We start from the raw sequence: 13,726 nt of genomic DNA, 5'->3' as shown, positions 1-13,726 counted from the left end.
CAGAAATAATTACCATGAACACAACTCAGACATTATGGATTTTAGAAATTAATCAGCTTATAGAAACATTCTGGACAGCATTTCTTCTACCAACCTGTCAGAAGAAATGTGTTGAAGTCATCATAACAGACCCCTGTACTGAACAGTCGTACCGCGATATCCAAACAAATAAACTTACGTTAAGCATAAGTTGATACTCTTGCGCAAACAGAAAGTTAATGCATTCACAAAAAATAATCAAAACAAAAACATGATGGTCTTAACATGGAACTTACCTTTTTTTTCTTTAATTGATCTTTATTGAGATACAGAATATATAACAGTATAAACGCAGCATACAGTGTGGTATAATGTCCGCCAGGGAGTTACAAACATTGAGACAATACATCACCATTACATTACATAAATACATTAAAGAAAGAACAAAAAGAGCATGTTTTAATAGCTTTGGGGAACTACTTTGTTATGATAAGATCCAGACAAGACGCCATACTGCTGTCTCCAGGGCAAACACGTGAAGTCACAGATATGTTGCGATTGTGGGAGCAACTCTCTATCAAACACCATCTCTTTAGGGAAACTGACAAACCTATCTTTGAATTTGACTAAACAAGTGTTTAATTATTATTATATTGTTAACATACAACACCAACACTAGTAATAAGGCCCGAGCAGCGAAGCGCTGCGAAGGCCTATTGTAATCTAACACTTTTAATTATGCTCTGTAGATTTCGATTCATTTCCTAAAAGATTTATTATGGAAAGTATTTTTTTTTCTTTCCATTTAATATTGTCTTTAAATGCCGGTTCTCTAAGATGCAAATACAAGTAAAATGTCTTGCCTAGGAAAAGAGCTGTATTGAACAATTATTTTGCGGTAGTTTACTGCTAGTCGTCAGTCTTGTGACAACAGAAGAAGACATCAAATTGACAATATCCTACCGTATTTTGGAATAACAGTACGTTACTGCTGGAATTCCACCGTAAATTTACAGCCATTTCTAGGAGTGTAGAGAATTTATCTCACTGAAACTAATGAAAATTTTAAAATGGGGAAAGTTTCCTAGTTTGCTACTTTCTTTGCTGCAGTATTAACATTTAAAGTGGAGCTGCTACATGTTTCTTCTAAAATACATCTGAGTTTGTTGAGTCATTGAGTGGAATGCTTTAATTTAATTTCACACCGATCCATGTAAGATGATATTTCCAGCTTTCGTTAACTGATCTGCTTTGGCTCCAACATTCAGGCTCACGTTCAACACTTCTGTTTACTTTAGTTATCTCTCTGTCCCATTTGCTTGTAATAATAGTTTGTTCTGTAGCATCTGATGTCAGGCAGGGTTGCAGAAGCAGGTGTTGATATTTTAATTGAAGAACTGTTCAGATGTGTTGTTTTCAAATGCAACAAAGGATAACAGAGGTTCATCTGATACCTTTAAGAGGCAATTAAATTAAACCATTACAAATGTGTAAAAAATAGAATACCAAAAGGTGCAACTCTGCCACCTGCTGACATCACATAGTAACTGCAGCAAAAAATATATTTCAAGACTTAATTTTTTGTCATTTTAATGATTATAACAGAAAAAAATTGGCAAATTAGGCAAACCATTGCAGGCTGTGGTTGGTTGGTCCTGAGTACATTAACAGTAAAAATCAGACAGCAGTTTGTTTCATTACTTTGGCTGAATCATAATAAACTGCCTCGTTATGGCTTGTAAATCAAAACTAGCTAAACTGGCTGCATTGCTTTTATAGACGCAAGTTATGTTTGTTGTTGTTGAAGGTAGAAAATATTTCAATCACATTTAGCTGTTTAACTCTTACTTTAATGAGATGAGTTTGAATCGGGAGAGGCTGAGCGTTACCACTAGCCAACAGCTGGTGTGGGGGAGAGAAGAGCAGATAGAAAATCAGAAATGTTTGCCTTTAAAACCACAATATTTTCCATAAAAACCCTGGTGCTCTGAACGTTTACCTTAAGTTAAAACACTTCAACTGCAGCCATCCTGGACATGGAGAAACCAGAAAATGCATTGTGGGACACCTTGCTGGTCAATCCTGTCACTTTACTTCAAATGACTCAAGTTTGTTTTGTTGTTAAGGATTTTTTTGTCTTTGTTTTTCAGTGGATTGACAGGAAAGTGAGATATGAGAGCGAAGAGAAAACTTGTGGCAAAGATCAACGGGTCGAGAGTCGAACCCGTCAGAGCTGGGTCGAGGACCAGGGCCCATCTGTACAGGCTCCACACACAGTACCACCGACCTCAGTCAATTTTTAAAACCTTTGTATCTAAAGAGGCCCTCAACTTATTGAACTCAAAAGCTACATAAAAACACATTTTAACTCCTTTGATTGAAGTCAACATTGTAATTTGACATACCCCCAAAATTCACTGGACTTAGTTTTAGTAGTTTTAGTGACCAAAGTCTGAGGTCAGTCCTCTGACTGGCAGAATGAGCAAACGCTTCGCCAAGAGCTGCTGGGTTTATCTGAAAAGTTACAACTTCTCTAAAAATAAATCCTTATCATTTTGACCCTTATCATATGATGGGGTTTCCACATTTAGGCTTTTACTTTATTAATTTCCCCATCCTCATCTGAGGAAGTTAAACCGATTAAGAGGTCCAGGATTAGTTGAACATGTTGGGCTAAATATGTTGTAGCTTTCCTATTAACTAAAATAATTATGTTTGTGATACACCAAATTCATAATTACTTTGAAAATATATATCTTCTGTTATACTTTTCCCCATGCACGTCTATCTTTTTCAACCGATGGACTGATGACGCACAGTGGTCCATTCTGTACTGTAATCTGTAGAGTAAACACAGGAAGGCTAACTTTATCACTTTCCGTTTGCGTTTTACTGGTGTAATTTTAGACAATGCCACACTGTGACACTATTGGCTGTAATTTAATAAAAAAGAAAAGAAAGAAAAGAAAAAAAATCTGGTGAATCTGGATAATTTCCCAAATGAAAGAAGAGCACAGAGCCAGACTGGAAAACAACTTCTGAAGGACTTAATCTGTGCCCTCAACATTTCTCCATAGAACTTTGAGTCATTTGTACCAGCAAAACTAAGGAAGGCTCTAAGAGGTGATTGTTACCTTAAAGAGCTAAAAATAAATGCCGTGCAGCTGCTGAGACAGGTAGAGCAAAAACCTCTATGAAATGCTAACAGAGCTATGCTGCCTTCTGACGCAGGAGAGAGCAAGGGGGAATCCACGGTTTCAAAAAAGTTACATACAGTAGCTTTAAACATATGATGCAGTGATAACAAAACCTTCATACGGACATATGGCTTTAATAACTTTAAATCACTGTATTTAGCTTTTCTTAGGTCGGCTCTAGGCATTTATCTAATTTATCTATTTCCAGACTCCAGTTTTGAAAATGGAATAAAGTCTATAAATATATAGAAATGCTTAAATAAAGCATGTCTTGTCCATGTTCCCCACTGACAACTTGTAACAATTTTTCCAATTATTTTCCACAAATCACTTTGATCACTGCTCATTTAATAACAAGCAATCAGCAAATCAGTAGCCAGACCCCAGAGCATGGCAGAGCCAACAACTTTGTCCTCCAGGTAAGAGGCGTTTACTTTGGGACAAATTGGGACAAACCCTCTGGATTGATTGACAAGTGTCCTCATGTCAACTTAACATTCAAAATGTGCAACAGAGGTGACAAAACACCCGAATGGACCCCACACCTCAAAAATGAATCTGGTACTGCTGGTCATCACACTTTTAGTGAGTAATTTATGGTTAAAACAACACTGAAGTATCAACACTGTACTCTAACTCTGAAATCTTAACTCTGGAGAATTTGCTTTGTGTGCTGAGATGGCTGCTCATCAGTTTGTTTTGTCCTATTTTGACAAAGTACAGGACTTCATTGTAACACTTTCAGTTCCTGATGAATCAGGAATTTCTATCCAATTTCATCATTTTGTGAAAGTAGCTAAATTAAAACCTCTACAAAAAGCCAGTGGTTCTGCGGTAAGGACTAACGGTGCTGGCTGGCTAAGAATTCAGATCATTCTGCATCACGTTTGCTGATAAAATGTCTTATCTTTTTTTTTTTTCAGCATTGTTTGAATTTTCTTAACATGTATGTTTTGTTTTGGAGCCGGGGCATCTTGTCCCAGAAGTAGGCTGCTGCGCACTCTTCCTCTTGCCCATATATGGGAGACGCTGTGACTGAGCGCAGCTGGCTTGTTAGGGAGACAGGTAATCAGCATTTACATTTAAAAGCAGGTTGATGGCTGAGGAGCTCACATCCCAGGCTGATGGTTCATACAGAGGTATGTGTAACATTGATCTTGAGGTGGGTTTAGACTTTGTTTCTGATTTTGCCACTGATTGATTTAGGGAACAAACTTTAGAGAGTGATGTCAGGAGCACCTTTACTGGTTTCACTTTCGAGAAGGCAGGGGGCCTTTTCTCATGATTATCTGGTTGCTTAATATGCTTGTTTAACTTGATCTCTTGTGTGTAGGTTGGCCTGCTACTGTTTCAGTTTAGCTTTAGTTTAGTTCTTTTTGGGTAGTTATTGTTTAAAAGTGTATATTTTATGGAAGGTGAGTTTCTATTGTAGCCCTCTGGCTTGTTATAAATGAGGACCTATGCTGTCCCTGAGTCCCAAGCTGTTTAAGATTGAGACTAGTGGAAGGGGAGTTTTTCTTTTTCACCAGGATTTGTGTGTTTTTGTTGGAACACTTGGGTGTATTTATGTTTTCCTTATTCCTCCCCCAAGCAGTCTAATTTTATTTAAATGGGTTTTAACTATTATTCAACTTGAAGGATCCCAGGGCCAGTGTAGACTCACTTTTAGTGTGGTCATTTCTGAACAATAAAATAAATTGACTACATTTGAACTCAAGCTGTATGTAATTTGCAGCAGTGCCTCTGTTAATCTTTTTACAAACTTGCCTGTGTGATCTGGTAAAAAGAGGCTCTAAGGTTCTCCTTGTAGTAAAAGCTGTACCTAAGGTCAGTGTTGACTTTTCTTCAGCTTGCAAATCTGCATTGTGTCGTCATCTGCACCATGAAGTTGTTGGCTGTGTTCTTCCTCTTCATAATGGAGAAATGTTCACTGGCACATGGTGACGGTGAGTATTTATTGAATATAAATAAATAATAATGTGACAAACATACCAACTCCTGTTTAAAAGATCTAAAGCCCCAGATGATGGCTCTCCTGGTGACGGTCAGTGGATGTTTTTATTCCCTTGCATTTGTTTGTCAGAAAAAGTTCATTTGTTCCGGAGGTCTGTTGAGTGTCCCACTGACTGGACTGCAATCAACGATCGCTGTTTCCGTTACGTTGCCGATATCAAGACTTGGGCTGCAGCTGAGGTGATTTGACGATGTTCTCAATTTTTTTTTTTTTTTTTTTTTTTGCTGTTATTTGCAGGTCTTAAAGTCAAGCTGCTTCACATCATTATGTGTTTATCTGTAGAAACACTGTCTGACCTTGGAGGCAAACCTTGCTTCAGTTCACAGCCAGGAGGATAACGATCAGCTTCAGACTCTGATATTTACGGCAACTCGAAAGTCCAAAGAAGCATGGATTGGAGGCTCTGATGGACAGGAGGTATAGCAACCAGTACACTTTGGTTAAGTATTTTGTGAAACACTGAATGAAACGTGTCGTCTGCTGTATATTGTCTTCCAGACAAACATTTGGTTGTGGAGCGATGGAAGCCCTATGACCTACACAAACTGGTGTCCAGGACAGCCTAATAATGCACTTACCCTTCAGCACTGCATTCAGATGAACTATTCAAGTAAAAGAGAATTTCACACAATCTGTTTTTTCATTGCTGGGACTCATGTGGAAAACTTCTGCATGTTAACTTTAATTGACCTTTATATACATTTACTGCACTAACAGGAGGTGATTTTATTTGATCAACCTTTCCAAAAATATTTCAGGACAAGGTAAGCCACTTGGTGGTTTTTATGATCTGATGTTTTTGTTTTATTGCTCCTAGAAAAAAAGTGCTGGGATGATGTGAAGTGTTCTGCTTTGCTGCCTTCCATCTGCGTCAGGAAAAACTTGCCACCTGCTGAGGCCTAAAACGGATCCAGTGGAGGATGTCTGCTTCCCCCCCAACAAAAACAAAATAAAAATTGTGAAATGAGAAACTTGGTTTCACCTCGTAGCTTGTAGTCATGCTATTTAAATCAAATGTTGCAACTTTTATTTCCATAAATAAGTTGCAAGTCAGGAGTTCTCTGTGAAACATGTTGAGCACAAATGAGCTAAAATACAAAGTTGTGGGGTTGAAGGAAGAAAATGACCAGGTTGGGTCACTTGGCATAAAGAATGAAATCATTTTGACATTGGGAGGCGTTTCATCTGCACATGTTCGGGTTGTGACTCATGCTGGCAGGAACATCATCCAACCACAGTTTGAAAATCCTCCAAACCCCATTCCAGATGAGGAATGGCCCAAAGAAGGCCTCAAGCCAGATGTTTTCTGTGGCATGAAGCTGGTAAGTTTGTCCTGCAACTGGTTGCCAGTTTAAGTCCTCACCTCATCCATCACTGTTGGTTCCTTGGGCAAGACTCTCCAGCACCTTACCTGCAGGTGAACAACCTGACCAATGCCTGTTCCACTGCCATTGACCGCAACACACCGCTTGGCATTTCGCAACTGAATGATCCATGTATGGAGGACCAAAACTGACATTAAAAAGTAAAGTATAAATGTGAATATTTTTCCTGAAGATATGTATATATATTTTCCTTACACATGTTTGTCAAATATATACATTTAATTTTCCCTGATTAAGCATATTCAAGTGTATTTATATATACATATTTTCCCTTCTCTTTATGCAAGCCTTTCTACCTTGTCTCTTTTTTTATATATAAAAACTATGTTCATTTCCTGATAACATGCAAGGATGAGGAAAAACAAAATGTATTCCTGCTTTTATTTTCAGTTGTCAGTTTTGGTCCTCCATATCCACAACATACTGACTTCATGTCTGAGCAGAATATGTTCCTGATGACAATAATCACCCATATTAATTGAATCAGTGTTTCTTCATTACATTTTCTAATGTGAATAAAAAACAAGAGGAAGAGATCAGGATATATCAAACTGTAAGGTCATTTTGGACTATTTTGACTCTTTCAAATATCTGGGAATTTAGTGAAAATGCCATAAACAAGCTCTGATATAGAGCTATAGATGAGTTGTGTGATCTTGAAAATTCAGGTCTATTTTAGCCTGTTGAAGCAGGTCGACCAGCAGCAGCTCGGAGAGAGACGGCTGCTTATCCGTTTGTTTTGGAACAACGAGATCCTGATTTGAGTCAAAGTACTGAAACATCCAGACGTCTGGACATTACAATGCACAATATATCACTGCATTTTGTGATTTTCATGTGTGAAAATCACATTTGTTGTGAGAAAACAAGAAATGGTGCAACTCTGCCACTTATCCTGACATCACATGGTAGCTGAAAGAGTGAAAATGTTTCAATACTTTTTTCATGTCATTTTAAAGATTATAACTCAGAAAATAATAAAAAAAAAATGTTTGGCTGATTAAATTAGACCAAGTCCATTGCAGGCTGTGGTTGGATTTGAATTGAAAATCTGTCCAATCAGATCGATCAGGAGAGTTTCCTCCACCAACTGACAAATATACCTAGAAAGCAGGGAGGGTAACTGTTCAGTGAGAGCAAACCAGAACCACTCACTCTACATGGTGTACAAATGAGCAGAAGTGTAAAGTTTTGCTGTGTTGCGTTCATGGTAATAAATGTAGATGCTCACGATCAGAGCTATATGTTCTCTCCTGCACCTTTGTGATTGCTAATTACACTCCTCAGTGTTTTGGAAGAAATGTGAAGCTACATTTGCACTTTATTTATGTGGTAAAAAAATTAAACACACTGACCAGTGGCAGGTTCAGAACTGATCGGCCTTTTGGAAAATCTCCCAAATCTTTTGTCCGATCTGCTCCTGATGCAGAGTCTCATATCTGAGCTGCTGAAGCTTGGAGCTCCTTCAGCCTGGTCATGTTGTCCTGGTTTCCTCTCTCACTAGTCTCTTTCTTCCACAGTCACTGAGGACGACCTGAGACGAGGCAAACTGCTGTTTACTGTGCTCAATATGAACAGTTTATCTGTTTTTGCCTTTTAAATGGAAGTGGACAGATAAATAAATTATTTGATCTGTGAACTTTGTCTAAATGCACTTAAAACAAAGACGACGACCAAACAGAGAGAAACCTATGTTGAATGTACCTAAAGAAACTATAGTGAGAAATATACTATATGGCAGTCAAAGTGCAGGACTTCGTTGCAACACTTTCAGTTCCTGTTGAACCAAAAGTGATTTATCAGTTCGTTTCTGTGGAATTTCATTTCCTCATCTTGTGAAAGTTGTAACAGCAAAAGCTCCATAAATATCCAGTGATTTTACAGTAAAAGTTAAAGATGCTGACTTTCCAAGAAGACGGATCTTTCTGCGTCAGGTCTGCTGATCAGATTTCTGCTCATCTTTTTTGTGCCATTGTTTGAATTTGCTTAACATGTTTGATTTATTTTTGCTCGTCTTCAGCTTGTAAACCTGCATCGTCTCCATCATGAAGTTTCTCCTGGTCTTTTCCATGGTGGCTCTGACCTGACTTTTCACATTTAACAATATAAGATACTAGTTATTTTATATACTTTTGCTCTGTGTGGGACTTTGGTGCCATGTGGTTGTTGTTTTGTTTTTTGTTCTTTTCATTTTCTTGTCAGAATAAATGTCTGGAGAAATAAATCTCCAAAGACAAAGTGTGTCACTACAAATCATTCACTTTTACCAGCTCAATGCAGAAAAGATACAGTCACACTTACTGAGTAACTTTAAGTAAAGTTAGTTTCATTTCTCAAGGAAATGAGAACCTGAGCTTTTTGTTGTTCACATTTAATATTTAGTGTAACTTTAATATTGCCTTAATTCTACTGATTCCATAATATAGCAACTTACAATATGCATATTATTCATTGAAACTAAAAATAGAGCCTCATTGACTAAAATATTGTTCATAACATTATACATTTTTGCTTAAGCCACAAGGCCCCATGTTTTTATAGAAGAGAACTGGAGAAAACAGAAGACATTAGTCTCTATTGTTACCATGACAACAACAAAAGTATGAGTCCTCCCTCTAAGCAGCACAAAATAAAAATGTCACAATAATAACAAAAACAACACCAGAACGTTCAGAGATTACAGATTCTAACTTGTGGTTTATAAAATGTAAAATGTTGACAACATTTACAAAATAAAATAAAATTTAAAATTTGCTGTGGTTGTAAAAATTGCAGATATTTAAAGTTGTGACAGGAGGCCAGTCGTGCTGTGAGTCTGCTGTGTTTGATCTGTGAGTGTTAGCAGGTCTGATGGAGACAAAGCTGTTGATGGATCTGCTGGTGTTTGACCTGACTGATAAAAGTCTCCCAGAAGTTTAGGACACTAAACTCACAACTAAAGGACAGTTACCTGAACCTTTATCACCACACAGCGGCAGACAATTCCTGACTTTGAAGTCGCTCTACACCAAATACTATAATCCAACTTTTTTGCTATGAGATTATGGGCCTTTATCTACGGGAAAAAATGACAATATAAAAACAAAATTGTGAAAGGAGTAACTCTTCTTGTTTTTAGTTTCACTTCCTTATAGCTTGTAGTCGTGCTGTTTAAATCAAATGTTGCAGCAACTTTTAGTTTCATTTTCTCTGTGAAATGTGTTGAGCACAAATTAGCTAAAATACAAAGCTGTGCATTCAACTGGAGGAAAGAAATGACCCATTTACAACTGTATGGTGTGTTTATTTGTTTGGCATAAAGAATGAAATCATTTTTGTCATTTCCTCGTCTCATCTTTTTACTTTTGTATATATAAAAACTATTTACATTTCCTGATGGAAACATGTAAGGACGAGGAAAAACAAAATATATTCCTGCTTTTATTTTCAGTTATGTCAGTTTTGGTCCTCCATATCCACAACATGCTGCATCACGAAGCAGAAATGGAAGATCAGACATGATTTCATTACATTCAGTACATGCAGCATCTGAAAGGCTCATTTCTTCCACAATACTCAGCAACGGTGGCTCATAAAGTCCAAAAAGACGAATAGTTGGTTGGCACTGAGGTCAGTCTGTATTCACAGCGAAGCAGAGTTTGTTTCGAAGTGGACCGACACCACCTGAAAAAGCGGCCTCGGTCTGGCTGTTGGTGTCTGGGATCTGGGGTTTCCTCTGGTGCTCAGTGTTTTCTTCCTGAGTTCCACCAGAGGGCGCTGTGGGAGCCGTGGCTTGTCCTGCCCAGTGATCTTGATGACCGTTTGTGTTATTTACTGTGACCTTGTGTGCACATAAGATCACTATCAGCAAAAAAAACTATTCATTAATGACTTCATCTCTGAGCAGAATATTGATGTTATGTTCCTGATGACAATAATCACCCATATTAATTGAATCAGCGTTTCTTCATTACATTTTCTAATGTGAGAATAAAAAACAGAAAAGAGGAGGAAGAGATCAGGATATATCAAACTGTAAGAAGGTCATTTTGGACCATTTTGACTTTTTTGAATATCTGGGAATTGAGTCAAAAGTCCATAAACTGAGATATAGAGTTTATGGACTCTATATCCATGAACTCTATATGGATATAGAGTTTAGGTAAAATGGACTCGAGTGTTCTTGAAAACTCAAGTCCATATTACCTGTTGAAAAAGCAGGGGGCGACCAGCAGCAGCAGCATCTGTTTGTTTTGGAACAACGAGATCCTGATTTGAGTCAAAGTACTAAAACCTCCAGATGTCTGGACAGTACAATGCAAAATATATCACTGCATTTTGTGATTTTCATGTGTGAAAACCACACAACTATAAATGTGTAAAAAATACAACTAATGGTGCAACTCTGCCACTTCCTGACATCACATGGTAGCTGAAAGAGTGAAAATATTTCAAGACTTTTTTTTCTAGTCATTTTTAAAGATTATAACTCAGAAAATAAAAATCCAAAAATAATAAAAGTGTCAAAGTGCAGGATTTAGTTACAGCACTTTCAGTTCCTGTTGAACCAGATGTGATTTATTAGTTCGTTTCTGTGGAATTTAATTTCCTCATCTTGGGTATGTGGCAAGATTAGAGGCCCTATAAATATCCAGTGGTTCAGCAGTAAGGACTGAAGGAGCTGACTTTCCTGGTCATCCTGCGTCAGGTCTGCTGATCAGATTTCTGATCATCTTTTTTTGTGCCATTGTTTGAATTTGCTTAACATGTTTGATTTATTTTTGCTCGTCTTCAGATTGTAAACCTGCATCGTCTCCATCATGAAGCTGTTGGCTGTGTTCCTCCTGGTCTTTTCCATGGTGGCTCTGACCAGTGGTAAAAATGAGTATTTATTAAATATAAAGAATCGTAAAGGGACTAAAATACAAGCAAACACACTAATTCCTGTTTTAAATATCCACAGCTGTCTCCATTAATGGCACTCCTGGTGACGGTCAGTGGGAGTTTATGTTATTAGTTTTTTTTATTTCCTCAGACTGAAAGCTCAAACCCAAACTCTAAGATATATATATCTTCTGTAGTATACCTTATTAAACATAACACATGCTTTCTCTGCAGATTATTTAATAGCCTTTTCTTAAAATGTCTCCACTGCTCCTTGCAAAGCACACATGTAGGTTTGACCTGCACAAGTGTTGATGTGTTCTGTAATTAATATTTGATTTAATTTTAAATCATTTTGATTCAACAGAACAATGTCACTATCAGCCTAAAGCCACATACACATCTTGATCTGAACTCTGAATCCATTTGTTTATTGTCAGATCAAGTTGGATCTATTTCTTGTCCTTTTGGCTGGACTCTGATCAACAATCGCTGCTTTCAGTATGTTGCCAATAATATGACTTGGGCTGAAGCCGAGGTGATTTCCAAGACTCTATGATTTTCTTTTGCTCTCTTTTATTTCACAATTCTTAATTAAGCTCAGCTACATCTTCATCAAATCATTATGTGTTTATCTGTAGAGAAACTGTCTGACCTTGGGAGCAAACCTTGCATCAGTTCACAACTCGAATGAGTACAACCAGATTCAGACTCTGATATTTACAGCAAGTCGTGATTCCAAAGAAACATGGATTGGAGGCTCTAATGCACAGGAGGTATTGTTACCAGTAGACTTTATTTATGAAGTAATTTGTGAAACATTGAATGAAATGTGTCATCTGCTGAACTTTGTCTTCCAGGATAATATTTGGTTGTGGAGCGATGGAAATCTATTTAGCTACACAAACTGGTGTCGAGGACAGCCTGATAATACCAGAGGCATGCAGCACTGTTTACAGATGAACTATTCAGGTACAAGAAAATATCACACGTGTGATTTTTCAGTTGATAAAATGACTCCTGGGTAAAAGATTATTAACTGTGCATTTAAACTTTTTAGTCGATCTGCATCCACATTTATTGTATTAACAGCAGGAGTATAGGTTGTTGTTGTAAAAGTTTTAGTTAATCAACCTTTACAAAAAAATGATACTGAGGTTTTTGCAATGACTGATTTGTTGTCTTACTTCTAGGTGGAAAGTGCTGGGATGACTTCTCGTGTCGTGGCCCTAAACCTTCTGTCTGCGCCAAGAAGCCCTGATCACACTGAGGTTCCCAAAGAGCCTGATGTGTAAAACAGAACCAGTGAAGGATGAATGCTAGGAGTTTCTGTTTACCTGCCTTTCTGCACCTTCATAGAAAATACAAAAGATTTTTCTGCTTCTATTCTTCATATCATTTCATTTAGTTTTTATTACTTTTAAACTTTCAAGAACTCATTACTTTTACAAATTTAGCGCGTACTTAGAAAGTGCAGAGAATACTTGCTTACAGTTATCTAGCAACCTTCAACAGGAGCACCTACTTTGCATACTTTAGATCAACATTAGATTATTTTTCTTCTTTTGCTCTTTCCTTTGGTTTATTATTGTTAGTATTTCCTTTTAATTCCCATAAAGCACTTTGTATTGCCTTGTTGCTGAAAATGTGCTATATAAATAAAATTACCTTAATTTCTCTCTTTAATGCAACCTGTTGTTGTGTCCTTGGGCAAGACTCTCCACCCACCTTACCTGCAGGTGGTGGTCAGGTAAGGTGGGTGGATCTCACCAGCTGATGGCGCCGGTGTGTCGCAGCTTCACAGTATGAATGGGAACGACTGATTTCATTGTAAGGTGTCTGAGTGTCCAGAAAGAACCGATCCCAGGGTGAAGCCATTGGATGGTAGGGTTTACCAGCTGGAAGAGTGGCACAGCTAGAAACATCTAGAAACATTTATTTAAGGGAACGGAGGCTCTGAACTATTAAAAGATGTTGCATTTGTGCTGCTATATTGGCAATAAATGTCAAGAGGTTTTGTATGGGATATTTCTAATCTTGGAACATCATCAGCAAATGCTGCTGCAAACTGAATGATCCACTTAGCTGAAATGTAGATAAAACCCAATTCAATAAAGTAGACTGCTTGGAAGATAAATAATAAATAAAAAATGATCAATACATACACCTAGGTACTTCCCAACAAAAATGCACAAAATGTCTGGACCACAAAGAAATAAAATCATGTTATATCAAAAAAAATAAATAAATAAATAAATAAATAAATAAATAAATAAATAAATAAATAA

The 13,726-nt window shown here is 37.3% G+C and overlaps 1 protein-coding gene and 1 long non-coding RNA gene across 9 annotated transcripts in view; one reads left to right on the top strand and one right to left on the bottom strand.

Moving 5' to 3' along the window:
* LOC103129345 (galactose-specific lectin nattectin-like) overlaps positions 1-12,836 on the top strand; it is a 20,947-nt gene extending 8,111 nt beyond the window's left edge. Inside the window, exons 1-8 of one of the 8 annotated variants that reach the window (XM_007540398.2) lie at positions 1,873-1,884; positions 11,218-11,262; positions 11,350-11,429; positions 11,518-11,547; positions 11,879-11,976; positions 12,080-12,214; positions 12,299-12,410; positions 12,632-12,836. In XM_007540398.2, coding sequence (XP_007540460.1) covers positions 11,375-11,429; positions 11,518-11,547; positions 11,879-11,976; positions 12,080-12,214; positions 12,299-12,410; positions 12,632-12,699 — 498 coding nt within the window. In that variant the 5' untranslated portion in view covers positions 1,873-1,884; positions 11,218-11,262; positions 11,350-11,374 and the 3' untranslated portion in view covers positions 12,700-12,836. Of the gene's footprint in view, positions 1-1,872; positions 1,885-4,265; positions 4,339-5,025; positions 5,123-5,259; positions 5,370-5,472; positions 5,608-5,688; positions 5,801-6,007; positions 6,162-8,437; positions 8,510-11,207; positions 11,263-11,349; positions 11,432-11,516; positions 11,548-11,878; positions 11,977-12,079; positions 12,215-12,298; positions 12,411-12,631 lie in introns of those variants that run through there. The other 7 variants (XM_016664988.1, XM_016664989.1, XM_016664985.1 and 4 more) reach the window with 7 other exon arrangements.
* LOC107834167 (uncharacterized) overlaps positions 1-13,726 on the bottom strand; it is a 16,254-nt gene that overhangs the window by 1,365 nt on the left and 1,163 nt on the right. Inside the window, exon 2 of the long non-coding RNA XR_001659951.1 lies at positions 648-654. This is a non-coding gene — a long non-coding RNA (uncharacterized LOC107834167). The remainder of the gene's footprint in view (positions 1-647; positions 655-13,726) is intronic.

The sequence above is a fragment of the Poecilia formosa genome, unplaced genomic scaffold, assembly GCF_000485575.1.
Source record: "Poecilia formosa unplaced genomic scaffold, Poecilia_formosa-5.1.2 Scaffold537, whole genome shotgun sequence".
In the NCBI taxonomy this organism is placed as follows: Eukaryota; Metazoa; Chordata; class Actinopteri; order Cyprinodontiformes; family Poeciliidae; genus Poecilia; species Poecilia formosa.
Note: the sequence above shows the minus strand (reverse complement) of the source record. Positions and strands in the feature narration are given on the sequence as shown.